At 35.8% G+C, this 14,139-nt stretch overlaps 2 protein-coding genes across 9 annotated transcripts in view; one reads left to right on the top strand and one right to left on the bottom strand.

The window, feature by feature from the left end:
* Positions 1–14,139, bottom strand: part of LOC139817307 (uncharacterized) — a 234,041-nt gene that overhangs the window by 135,134 nt on the left and 84,768 nt on the right. The gene's annotated exons all lie outside the window — the stretch shown is intronic.
* LOC139817309 (uncharacterized) lies at positions 5,418–13,989 on the top strand. 7 transcript variants are annotated; one of them, XR_011733185.1, is made up of 14 exons: positions 5,452–5,776; positions 5,923–6,262; positions 6,533–6,737; positions 6,832–7,394; positions 7,761–7,908; positions 8,133–8,439; positions 8,597–9,034; positions 9,116–9,262; positions 9,400–9,599; positions 9,683–9,736; positions 9,813–10,055; positions 10,239–10,565; positions 10,781–13,834; positions 13,908–13,989. XR_011733185.1 is itself a non-coding variant. In XM_071785289.1 (13 exons), the coding sequence occupies exons 9-13, from the start codon at positions 9,526–9,528 to the stop codon at positions 10,395–10,397; spliced, it is 459 nt and encodes a 152-aa protein (XP_071641390.1). In that variant the 5' UTR covers positions 5,418–5,776; positions 5,923–6,262; positions 6,533–6,737; positions 6,832–7,394; positions 7,761–7,908; positions 8,133–8,439; positions 8,597–9,034; positions 9,116–9,262; positions 9,400–9,525; the 3' UTR covers positions 10,398–10,767. The 7 variants fall into 7 exon arrangements, 2 of the variants coding, with proteins under 2 accessions (XP_071641390.1, XP_071641389.1); XR_011733184.1 differs by having other exon boundaries at positions 5,453–5,776; positions 10,239–10,672; XR_011733186.1 differs by lacking the exons at positions 10,781–13,834; positions 13,908–13,989 and having other exon boundaries at positions 5,418–5,776; positions 5,923–6,032; positions 6,140–6,262; positions 10,239–10,760.

The following is a 14,139-nucleotide window of genomic DNA, read 5'->3' on the forward strand; positions in this document are numbered from 1 at the left end:
CGCATGTTCTGGGTGAGTTGCGTGATGGCCGCCGTAACGAACACACGCGTTTTAACCTAGCTAGGATTCGCGAAAAGTTTTATCTAATTTTAGGTTTATTTATAGTTAAGGGAAGTAGTTTGGGGATTTGCGAGGGTTATCACCGATAGCTAGGATAGCGAAAGAAAAGGGGAAAAAGTCAATTTCCCCCCGTGAAGGGGGGAATAAGACCTATTCGGGGCCTGGGAAAATGAAGGCCAAACAGAAGGCGAGAACTCAGACACAGATTCCGATGAGTGCTGCTAAGAAAGCAGCAATGGAAAATACAGCAGCCAGATTAATGAATGAGAAGAAGAGGATGGCTGAAGACGAAAAGGATTGTGTGGAAGTGGACACACAAGGATATTCACAGGAGGAGGGAGATTGGCATCTGGTTGAGCCAAAAAAGATGACGAAGGAAAAACGCGCCAAAACACAGGAACAGGATACAGTGAAGATTGGCAACAAGGAAGACGACCAATCAGGTAATGGTGACGTCAACTCGGAAGAGATGACCCACGAATCAGATAATATCACCTCGGAAGACCCTAGATACGAAACGGCGAGTGAGATGGAAATAGAACCGTTAGATTCGGACGTGATGCAACACGCGAATACCTCGTGTAACGTTGAATTAAACTCAAGCGTGAAGGATAAACGAAATACGGGTATGTCGGACAGTAGCAGATCAACGAATAGAACGGCACGAGAGATCTTTGAGAATCGTGCGGGCGTGCTGGAAAGAATCAATGAGCTGGATTCATCAGAGCTAGCGAACCAGAAACAGGTTAAATTTAAAGAAGGGACCAATGTCACATATAGATTAGTTCTAAAACTAAATAAAGATGTACAGACTAATGTACAGACAAAGAGAGGTAAGAATAGATTTAAAATATGGAAAATAGCGACCAGGGAACAAGTTTTCCCGAAAGATATTTTAATGTTATCGCACACAACGGCTATTTGTAAATTTGACGATTGTACTAACGCAAACCTTTGTTTAGAGGGAATTAATAAACTAACCAAGGAAACAGGAATATCGGCAGAAATCGACCAGAGAGGATCGAAATTTGTCGGGGTGATCTCGGACTGGGGAGATAGCATTCCAGAGTTATGGGAATCGATGGACGACCATGACGATGTCATTCGAATTACAAGGATGTACAGGAAAAAGTGGGACAAGGAAAAGAAGATCCTGACGGAAGAGGACACAGGCAATTTGATAATTACGTTCACGGGCGACAAAGTCCGTAAAAGCATGGATATGTTCGGACGTAGAACGGCGATAAAAATTAGACCGTTCATAGCATCGGTCAAACAATGTTTTAAGTGTTTCAGATTTGGACACATTAAAGCTCTGTGTAAAAGTGAAGAGAGATGCATAATATGTGGAGAACTGGCTCACGGAAATTGCACGAGAGAAACAAAGTGTAGAAATTGTGGAGGTAACCACAGATCTACATGGAGAAAGTGCATAGAATATGAAAAGAATAAAAACATAAATCTAGCCATGGGATTGAACAACGTATCACGTATGGAAGCAGAAAGGATATTGGCAGGAAAGGAACAAGATAAAATACAAGAACAAACATATAACAGATATGAAGCACCATCCCAATGGCCAAAACTTACTCAACCAAGACAAGAGATGGAGGGGAGATGGGAACACCCACACACATCTAGAAGAGTAATAACATATGAAGAAGACAGGAAGAAAACTAGTCCTTATAAAGACAAATTAATGACGCAGAAGGAGAAACAAGATAACTATTACAAACAATTCGACAATAGAAGAGAAGAAATTACAAAAGACAAGAGAGGTATAGCCCTCAAGAAAGCGGAAAGACAACCAGAAGACTGGGACAAGGAGACATCAGAGGAAGAATCGGAGAATATAGGCTGGAGCAATGATGATGATGTCATTACAAACCTAGCAACAAAATTAAAAAACTTGGAATTTAGGAGAACTATATTGGAAATGATCCAAGAATTAGAATCAAAGGAACATGAAATAAGAAATCAGGGATTAACACGGAAGAAAAAGGAATTAAAACTAGAGGAAAAAATGCAAAATCAAAGAACGATGATTAGCGATATGAAAAGGAAGTTTAAAGGAGAACAAGAGCAACAAATAGAGCGTGTAGAAGCCCGTTTGGACTTTGCACAGCGCTATTAAAATGTGGACAAATTTAATTTAAGAGTTATTAATTGGAACTGTAGAGGATTTCATGGTAAGAAAAATGAGATAATAAAAAGAGCACAAGAATATGATATAATTATGTTCACAAAAACAAAGTGTAATAAAAATAATATTTATATACCAGGTTTTAAATCATATAGTAAATTAAGTAGAGGTAATAGTGGAGGAGTTACTATTAGTATCAAAGATAATATAGAGTTCGAAATCATAAATGGTTGGCAAAAAGTAAATGATATTTTTGATATTATAAGTATAAGAACTATTAATACAAAAGAAAGATTTAATATTGTTGCAATATATAAAAGACCAGGAGAAATAACAGATAGGATTTGGAAGGATATATTTAAATTCGAGACAAAAAATTTAGAGGTAATTTTTGCAGGCGATTTTAATGCTCATCATACATTATGGAACTGTTATGATATAGACAAACAAGGAGAATACTTATATGAAAATATGTATGATAATGATTACATATGTGTCAATCTAAATACATTAACAAGAATGGGGGCAATAGGACAACGCTCAAATAATTTAGATTTGTTTTTCGCTTCAGCCAAAATATATGATAATATTGAATATGAACAAATTAATGATACTTGGGACTCAGACCATCACCCAGTATTATTACGGTTAACAACAGAGATAGAGAGCTATAGGAAGAAAACGAATAAATTTTCGACTAAAAAAACTAAATAAAGTGAGTTTAATTATACAATGAATAAAATAATCCAGGACAACAAGGAAGAATACAAAGAAACTCTATTTGGAAATAAGGTCAACAGGGAAGAAAAATATTCAACTTTTATCAAGATAATTAAATCAACCGTTAAAAGCATCACGGAAGATAGAAGAGGAACAACAGAAAAAAAGAAGAACAGAAGAAAAACCCAGAGGAAGAAAAGTCCAATGGTGGGATGTAGACTGTGATGAGGCAATAACAAGAAGACAAAGAGCGTTAAAAAATTTCAAGAAGAAGAAAGACCTTCATTCATTAGCAGAATATAATAAGAGAAAAGCGGAAGCAAAGAAGATCATAAACTCAAAGAAAAGAGAAAGCTTCGACAATTTTTGCGCATCAATAAATAGATTCACGAGCCAGACATATGTTTGGAATAAAATGAGAATTTTCAAAAACGTGAAAAAAAAGATAAACTGGAATAGCTGGAAAGATAAAAACAGAGAAGAAGAAATAAGAAAAGAAATTGATAAATTAGCACCACCAAGTGTTCAAGTAGAAATGATAGACCAAGAAGGAAATCAAAATACAGAAGACAGCCTAGATGATAAGTTTACAAGAGAAGAGCTAAAAAGAGCTGCAAATGATAAAAAAAAATTCAGCACCAGGAAGAGACGGAGTAGAATATTGTATGCTGAAGGACCTAACTGAAAAAATGGAGGAGGTACTGCTGGACATATGTAACGAAGTATGGACTACAGATTGGTTCCCGGAAGACTGGAGGAAATATCAAACGATGTTCATAGACAAGGCTGGAAAAGAAAAAGTCAGACCAATTGCACTATCATCTTGTGTAGGAAAAATCATGGAGAGAATGGTGAATGAAAGAATGGTTTGGTGGGCGGAACAAAATAACAAGCTGGCTAGGGACCAGAATGGATTTAGGAGAGGCAGGTCATGCGGAGAAAATTTGGTCAGGTTAACAACAGATATAAGGAACGGTATTTATACAAATCAATATGTTCTAGCAGCTTTTTTAGACGTTTCCTCAGCATATGATAATGTAATTTATAGTATATTAATGGCAATATTAAAGAAACTTAAATGTCCAGTAAATATTAGAAAGTTTATAGGTAAATGGTTGTATTATAGAGACACGGAATTTATTATTAACGGACAAGAATCCGAACATAGAAGAGTTTATAGAGGCTTACCACAGGGAGCAGTACTTAGTCCTTTGTTACATGCGTTATATATTGTACATATAATGTAACTAATAAAGAACAGGTAGAATACGAGTCAGTACAATTTGCACATATTTTCCAAAAAAAGCAGATCAAAAATTAAAAATGGAAAGAACTCAGTATCTAGGAATACGTACAGCGTTAGGGTATAGAAATAGCACACCAATGTCATTATAGCGGAAGTTAAAGTAACTTTACTCAGGGATAGAGCAGAACTATTAGCTAGAAATTTCTTAAGTAAGATTAGTATATACGGAGAAGAAGACTTATGTACAAAAATTGAGGAGTTAGTACAAAATGAAGACTACGCTAGATATAGACAACCATTACACCAAAGAAGTATTATAGGAGAGGCATGGAGAAGAATTAAATGGTGTAGAAAGAAGATGGGGATGAGAAGAAAATTCGAAATATTTGACATGGAATATGATATGGTTACACAAAAAATAGACATAGATTTAAGTACCGGATATTGTCGCAAGAGAAAGGGAGTGACGGATGCTCAACTAATGGAAAAAATCAAAAATACTCATGGCTTGGAGGAAGGATTCACCATAATATACACGGATGGATCGAAGAAGAAAGGTGGCAAATCATTGGGCGCGAGTGTGGTGATAGAGGAGCAGGAAGAGGCATACAATATTAGTATATCAAAGAATTGTTCGACGTTCACCGCAGAAGCAATAGCAATCAAGGCTGCCTTAGAAATTATGGAAAATGAAGCCGACAACAGACCAAGAGATATAGCAATCCTATCAGATGCCAAAGCAGTATTACAAGCAATTAATAATAATCATCTAAGTATATATAAAAACAGATATATTAGTGAAATTAGAGAGAGACATTACAGACTCTCTAAAGAAAAAAAGAAAAGGATAGTCTACGTGTGGATACCATCACATGTGGGAATTTAAATGGCAATGAGGTGGCAGATAAATTAGCGAAGGAAGCGACAGAAGAGGAAAAAGACGAATGTATAGAAGTCCCATTTCTGGATTTTCGACAAGGATTCAGACAGGAAATTTGGAACAAAACTCAGGATTCCATAGTTAAGGATGCAAGTTATAAAGGCATCTATTATTTTCAAAACTTCTATAAAAGGAAAAGGAAAAAACCATGGTTTCATGGGATGAATGAAGAAAGATACTTTATAACGCTAATTAACCGACTGAGGAGTAACCATTATAATGTCAACGAGTCACTGGCAAGAAAGGGGTATATAGAGGACGCCAGGTGCGATTGCGGTAAAGAGTGCGAGAGTATTGATCACGTGCTGTGGAGATGTAGCATGTACGACGAGGAGAGGGAGATACTGGACAGGGACCTTAGACGGAAAGGAATAAATGAAGAAATAGATATCACAAGGACGCTTAAGAGAAAGGAATGGATCACTATTAGGAGTATATATAATTATATAAAAAGGATAGGAAAGATCATCTAGTTAAAAAGACAATCACAATCTGGGTCAAGCATCGTTGTGTCGTATGGTTCCGGGGTGGGGCCGAAGGCACTAAGTTTCTCTCAGCCGAGAGAACCTCAAAAAAAAAAAAAAACACGCATGTTCTGTGGAGACACGGTAGTACGCGCGGAGCGAACCGACCGTGACTCTTTACGCGACGCAACGATTAATTCAAGGTAATTGTTTTATTATGTAATTATCTCCTATAATTATTAATTATCTTATTCTATATATTACTGTTACTTATTTTACTGTTTATACTACGTTTACGTGAGTGTTTATATACAGATTAACCTATATATATATTATATATTGACGGCAGGGAGCTGATACTGATTGTGAGATCAAGGAGCCTGTTCACACGAGGCGTTTCTGCCGCGCGATTGCGGCCGCGCGTTAATAACGTTTGCACGAGCCGCACGCTGTCCCGAGGTAATAAGGTGCGACAACGCGCGCATACGCGCGTATGCGAAACAGCAGTAACACCGTAATCGTGCCGGCGATATACTGAATTTGAATTGCTTCGTGCTTATCTGGAGATTTCGTATCCCTACATTGTGTTACCACCGCTGCCGGAAAAGAAGGTTCTCTACGCTTGGCAGAAAGTGACGACTGACACGTTCAATCCCGACTTCGTTGATCGCAGAAGAGCTGGACTCGAGGTACGTTTCCGATTTGCAATTATAACAGTATCGTGCGATGAATGTTGTACTAACCTCAAAGTCGGAGCATCCTTGCTCACCGCTACGGGATCGACGTAAAGTTTTAGCGGATTTTAATCTTCCGAATTAGCGTCGCAACAATATTAGTCTTCCATTATCTATTGCCTCACAACTTTTCGATTTTAATGTTCTGTAGCTGTATAGTTATTTGTACACAATCGTGATATTATTAATATACATCAGATTGTTCATGTTTTTGTGCTGTTACAGTTCTATGATTTAGAGGAACTGTTTCGTAACGGTGGCTCCGTGCCAGATACAAATTACATATTCCTAGGAGATTTTGTCGATCGGGGCTACTATAGCTTAGAAACGTTTACTCGTCTGCTCCTTAAAGCTAAATGGTCCGACAGGATAACGTTACCACGCGGTAATCACGAATCTAGACAAATCACGCACGTTTATGGATTTTACGGTAAGTGCGCAACGATACTTTCTTTTCTGGGCTTTTTATACATTTGTGTATAATAAAGCTTTGATTTCATTGGTCTCTTCATTTTCTGTTCTAGATGAATGCCAAAACAAGTACGGAAATGCTAATGCGTGGAAGTACTGTTGTAGGGTATTTGACTTGCTCACAGTTGCTGCCGTGAATATTTGTATAAAAGATTTTTTAAAAATTGTAACTTTACTTTTGATTACGATTTACATTAAGCTACATTTTGCACGAGCACTTTATCCGATGCTTATATTTTGGTTCGTGGCTTTTTAAATACAATTTTAAACATTCACACTTGATAGCTTTCTTTAAATTAAAATTATCGAAAGATACATTTAAAGAGCACAATCATCTTCACATAAGAATTTATCATACGCATCGTAAAACATGCGTATGCGTAATATTTATTACATATTAGAAATGATAAACATATAATATCAGAAAAATATATGGTAAAACTACACATCTCAATGGCATTCCACGTAAAGTAATATAATAGATGACTTTCTCCCTGTAAGCCGATACAACCAATTACTCTGTTACTCTAGCAATCGTGGGGAGCTATGGATTTCTTTACTTGAGAATGCTTATATGAAAGTAATGGGTGGTTATGATTTTCCTGGATCAAATAGTGTAAGTTTGTGTTTCCTTTTTTATGTATGATTAGTAATATTAAATTACTAATCGTACATCAAGAGACACGGTAGTGTCTCGCGCCAAGTACACGCGGAGCGAGACCGACCGTGACTCTTTTACGCGACGCGACGGGTTGCGAGTACCCGAGATGTTGAGATCTCGATAACGAGTGAACGGATCAAGTTCTAAGTAGGCTTGATCGATAGCTTGGGGTCCAATTAGGGGGGGGGGGTTTCTCTCATAATATTCCGCTACGTGCCCTACGAGCGGAGATATTGCGACGCAAAGTCCAAATGTGAAAATTTATTTTTAAGATACTTCTACGTCGACCGTCTCTCATCTCAATATTATTATGATTATCAGAGAAACGTCACTTTCACTTTTTCGACACTGGCGGCTAGCGGCGTTAGTATCGCAGTGCAGTGCAGTGTAGACAGTGCGTTCGTTTAGCGCGCTGTCAGTCAGTTCCTATTCATCAGTTAACCTATCTCGAGAGCACTCGAGAGACACGGTAAGTACGAAGTACGCGCGGAGCGAGACCGACCGTGACTCTTTACGCGACGCGACGATTAATTACTATTATACTTATTTTATTTACTGTTTATTATTACGTTTACGTGAGTGTTTATACATACAGGTTAATAACCTATTTACTGTTTACTACGTTTACGTAAGTGTTTATACATACAGGTTAATAACCTATTATATTATTTTTTATTTTTATATTGACGGCAGGGAGCTGAGGATACTGAGATCAAGGAGCCTGTTCACACGAGGCGTTTCTGCCGCGCGATTGCGGCCGCGCGTTAATAACGTTTGCACGAGCCGCACGCGCGTACGCGAAACGGCAGTAACACCGTATAATCGTGCCGGCGATATACTGAATTTGAATTGCTTCGTGCTCTTATCTGGAGATTTCGTATCCCTACATCGTGTTACCATTGCACTGCTGCCGGAACAGAAGGTTCTCTACGCTTGGCAGAAAGTGACGACTGACACATTCGATCCCGACTTCGTTGATCGCAGAAGAGCTGGACTCGAGGTACGTTTCCGATTTGCACGTATAACAGTATCGTGCGATGAATGTTGTACCCAATTATAACCTCAAATGAAGTTGTGCACGTTGCTAGTAACGCTGTCTGTAAAATTTTGCGTGAAAGATGATATATAATCATATTAACATATTACATTATTTTTAGACGTAGCTGTGATGAAAGAGAATTAGATGGTGACTTAATTTTGGGAGATATAGGTCAAGGATTGCCATTTAAAGCTGGTACGTTTGATGGGGCTGTCAGTATTTCTGCGCTTCAGTGGTTGTGCTATGCAAGCAAAACTTTGCACAATCCTACAAAACGTATATAACGTTTCTTCTCAACGTTGTATGCATGCCTGTCAAGAGGCGCAAGAGCAGTGTTACAATTCTATCCAGAGAACGGTGAACAGGAACGATTGATTGAATTAATTACGGCACAAGCCACAAAAGCTGGCTTTTATGGCGGTGTAGTTGTCGATTTTCCGAATAGCGCAAAAGCAAAGAAAATGGTCTTGGTTTTAATGACCGGAGGAGCTGCTCCGCTTCCAAAGGCACTAGGCGTAGAGAATGAAGATAGATAAACCGTCGCTAATTCAAGAAGGTTTGATCCTTTCGTTGTCCGTTATATCTATTATTTCTCTATTTTACCATCCAAAAATTGTGATAATTTTTTTATACATAGGGAATACATAAAGAAAGCCAAGGGTAAATCATTGAAGAAAAGTAGGGACTGGATTTTAGAGAAGAAAGAAAGGCGGCGCCGGCAAGGAAAAGAAGTTAGAGATGACTCCAAATATACTGGACGAAAGAGTCCCGGGAGATTCTAATTGTAAGATATACTTCGTTAATATAAAAAACACTATTTTAATAATTTTTTTTTAATTACTGTTATTTATATTTATATATTACTGTTACTTATTATTATGAGAACAAATTTATATTATATTATTTACATATTATTTACAGCTCGACTTGAGAAAGATTGGCAGCGGGAATGGAGATATTGGTCAGGGCAACATTGTGTTGCAAATACAAAAGATACGTAATGTAGCTACGCTCAAAGGAAACGAAGAATCGAGATCAGTTCCGCGGATGTTAAAATTATCGTTGACAGATGGAAAGAATAATTTTCAAGCCTTAGAAGTTGAACATATATCGGCTTTAAGGTAAGGGTATTAGATTAGATTGCGTTACTTACTGCCTTGTGTCGCTTTTTACACAATGTCTCTTCTAATAATATGTTTTATAGAAATAACGTGGATAAAGCACTGAGAAGCCTGCAAAAGACCGACAGCAGATATAAGTAAGAGAATTTATTATTATTTTTCTTTTTCATACACTTATCGTCAATTATTAATTGAATTATAATTTTATTGCAGTAACGCCAAGGAATCTCGTGAACCACGAGAGCCGCGTGGCAAACGGGAAAAGAAATCCGAGGACAGTAAACCAAGCAGCGGAAAAATATCCTTATTCGACTTTCTCGAGGATAAATTACCTGTACAACCTGAGAGCGTCGAAACAACTAATTTGTCTCAAAACAGCTACATACAAAATAATGAAAGTAATCAAGATCGTTTTGAATCAAGAGGATTTGATGTACAAAGTGGAAGAGGTGGACGGTACGTATCTTACTAAATTAATATATTATCTAATATATTACTAATATATTTGATATATATATATATATATATATATATATATATATATATATATATACACCAAACCATAACTATCTTACCAAGCAAAATCGTAAAATATTTAATGAAGTATTGTAATGACTCTTAATTGATCTCTCTTAATAGGAATCAAAAAGGTCGTGGTGGTTATCAACCACTTCCGAGATATTCAGAGGACCATAGAAATAGTAAGCGAACAAATAATAACAGTAACTCCGCCATGTACTCGCAATATAACTGTGCTACTCATGCACCGCAGAACAAACCGCCGCGATTTCAACGTAACCAGGAACCTCAATATTAGTATCAACACAACGGAGGCAGAGAAACGTATCAGAAGTCTTCTCAGCCGATTGATTGACAGAAATACGTTTGCTCAGTCGCGTACAAGTAACGTAAACGCCAGTGATAGCGGTAACGATACCAGAATCCAGACTGAGGGAAAGAATCTCGGTAGTAACAGAAACTTTAATCACCTCGAGCCCGAGGCCAGAAATAGGCATTCTTATGATGCTTCTTATAATAGGCATAATCGAGCTCAGCAAAACGGAACCCCTAAAGTATATTCAGTTAATACAATTGAACAGAATTTTATACATATATACGTTATATTATTAATTATAAGTTATGTATTACTATTATTTCTAATATAATTCATTTATATATAGATAATATGGTGCTCGAATTGTGAGGACTTACTGGTTGAATCGCTTGTACAATATACCTTTGGACCTGTGCATCGAGATCTTGGAAATAACGATTAAATACATATTAGGCAGCAAATTGAAAAACTCACGAACCAGACGCTTATATTACCTTATATTTACAAAATATACTATAAATGTCTGTGGTTGCATTTAGGCACTGTGTCAGAAAATGTGATTAAACGCATTAATCGATTAACAATGTATTTTGAAATGTTGTGTGACTGGCTCGTCAGTTTTAACAATGAGTTTGTTACTTCCCATAAATTATCTATCAAGCAGAAGAACGTACGACATGGTATTATAGTGAAAAACTTGTTTCACTGTATCAGAAAGTGCATGCACAGCAAAATTGAAAGTTACTCAGAAAACCATCATCTATATAGCGAAACTGTTCCCGCTTACATACGGCAACTGTGATGAACAAATGATTTATTATCACTTGATTCCTGCCAACAAAATAAAATCCATTGTAATACGATTTGACCAGCAACTGGAGACTCTACTTCTGAAACACATCAAGAACATTAACTTTTTTCGAATTTATGGCCGGGGAGAACATCAACGATAATGAGAACTCGACGATCTCACTACAAAATACTATTGTTATGGAGTGCCACTACTTTATAAAATTCATGAAACGGAATAAATTTTTGGTGACAAATGAGGATCTGTTTAACTGTCTGGAACAACTTACAAGTTCAAGGAAATCCGAGAAGTCTATTTTAACTGTTCAAGAACTCTGTAATGACATCGCCAAAGGCAGACCGCATGATGGTTTAAAAAAATTGATTAAACGGTATAAAGAGTGGGACTTGTCTACGTTGGATTTTATAAATAAGAGGATAGATATGTTGAAAACTGACGATTTGTATGTTATATAATGTATTACGTTGTAAATAAAATAGGCATGAATAGGCATTATAGAATTTCAGATGACAGCAATGAAATAAACATTAAAGGGGTAAATTTTTATCGAATGTTTAGATAAAATTCTAGTAAAAATTTAAATTTTCTGCACTCATATTATATTCTAGTAGTGGGTTAATTTAAGACAAACCAGTAAGTGAGTTTTATGAAAAAATTGTTTAAATAAGAGATTCGGTGTTTTGGGAAACAGCATATTATGCCATACATTGATACACTATATTTTTTTCTAAAATTGCGAAACATTTGCACGAGTAATTTCATTCGTATAACGAACTTTTTCAAAGATACCCGGGAAAGATTTTCTTATATGTATATAATAATTATATACGATACGATTATACATAAAATACCTGAACGCAGTTTTATTTTTTATAATAAAACAATACGAATGCATTCATCTGTAATTACTATTCAATTATTTTTATTGTGTATCATATATTGGAAAAAGTTGGTAAGAAATAATTTATACAAGCAACGTAATATACATGCATATTTTACATAAAAGCAATATCCGGCAATGTGTATATATATATATATTTACAACTTCAGACACATTTCTTTATAAGGTGTAATTTTTTTCTATTAAGATTAAGATGCGTAACACTTCAAAAAGGCGTGATATCCGTACAAAATTACTTTTTTCAAAAAAAAGGTAAAAAAATGCGCCAAGTACACGCATAGTAGTATATATGTATTATGTTGTTACCTCGAAAAAAACAAAGTGGTAGTATTATACTTCGAAATAACACCCTGTACATACTGTTTATACAATGCGTAATACTATAGTACAAAAAGGCGTGATATCTGTACAAAATTACCTTTTTTAAAAAAAAGGTAAAGAAAGGCGCCAAGTACAAGCATAGTAGTTGTTACCTCGAAAAAAAACAGTGGTAGTATTATACCTTAAAAAAATCTAAGTAACAAGTGGTAGACGTAATCTTTGTATCTTGAAAATTTTCGGAAAAACCTAAACAGTAGTATCTTCACCTCGAAAAAAAACAAAGTAGTAGTATTATACCTCGAAAAAACCTAAGTAACAAGTGGTGGACGTAATCTTTGTATCTCCAAAAATCTCGAAAAAACCTAAGCAGTAATATTTTTATTTCCAAAAAATTACTATATTACTCAAGTGATACACATCACAAAATTACGTTACCTTATCAAAAAATGAGTCGCGCTTCAAGTGACCTAATATTACAATTACAAAAAAGAAATGATATCTCTTTTTAAATTACAACGCCAATTACAGAGAACATATATTTTTCGAGATACAAAGATTACGTCTACCACTTGTTACTTAGGTTTTTTCGAGGTATAATATTACTACTGCTTTTCTTCGATTAGAATAAAAAATTGAATCATGAAGAATTACACAGAGGTAACAGTACAAAATACAAATATTTTATTAAAATATTTAAACCCAACAAGGGAATACAAGGTATTTAAATACAAAGTTTATATATGTATTTTAAAAGATTTAATCGCATCGCAAAGAATTACAGAGGTAACAGTACAAAAAATAAAAATATTTTATTAAAATACATAAATTTTTCTTGTCAAAAAACTTGGCGCTGCTAGAGAGAGAGAGATATTACTTATTCTATACTTATTCTATACTTAATTCTAATCGCTTTAAAAATCTAAACTTATCCTAACTTATCCTATACTTAGTAATAAGCCGCATTATTCACCGTCACACACACATACACACACACACACACACCCATCGCCCACACCCACTTGCTCGCACATACACACCAGGCTGACCTAATTTTGAGGTCTAGCAACGCCAAGTTTTTTGACAAGAAAAATTTATGTATTTTAATAAAATATTTTTATTTTTTGTACTGTTACCTCTGTAATTCTTTGCGATGCGATTAAATCTTTTAAAATACATATAGGGGCAATTATTCTGAACTTGATACAAAACATTGGACTCAGAATTTGAAGGAAACATTGAATTATGATTCAGAATCTGCTTCGGTATTTGATAACGGTGTTTTCTGGATTGATTACGACAGTATATGTCGGTTCTTTGACGTATTTTTGGAATCCAGGATTATTTAATTACACTTATTGCGTACATCAGTATGTAACTCTTATTACTTATTACATCTGTATTATGTATTATGTAATTGCCCTTTCTTCTCGTATGCTATAGCAGTGATACGTTTAAGGTAATTCTATTTTATTATAGAATGTGGAAAGCTGGCATTGGACCTATGAAAGATGCATATTGGTGACAATCCACAATTTTCATTAGAAGTACAGAATAAAGGCTCTGGTGCTGTTGTGAGCGCACAACGCCCTTGGCAACCGAGTTGCCAAGCGTTAAAGAAACTCGACCCCAGCGACGAAACGTAGAGAGCAAGGTCCATCCACGAGGACCAATA

This window comes from Temnothorax longispinosus, chromosome 8 (genome assembly GCF_030848805.1).
Source record: "Temnothorax longispinosus isolate EJ_2023e chromosome 8, Tlon_JGU_v1, whole genome shotgun sequence".
NCBI lineage: Eukaryota > Metazoa > Arthropoda > Insecta > Hymenoptera > Formicidae > Temnothorax > Temnothorax longispinosus.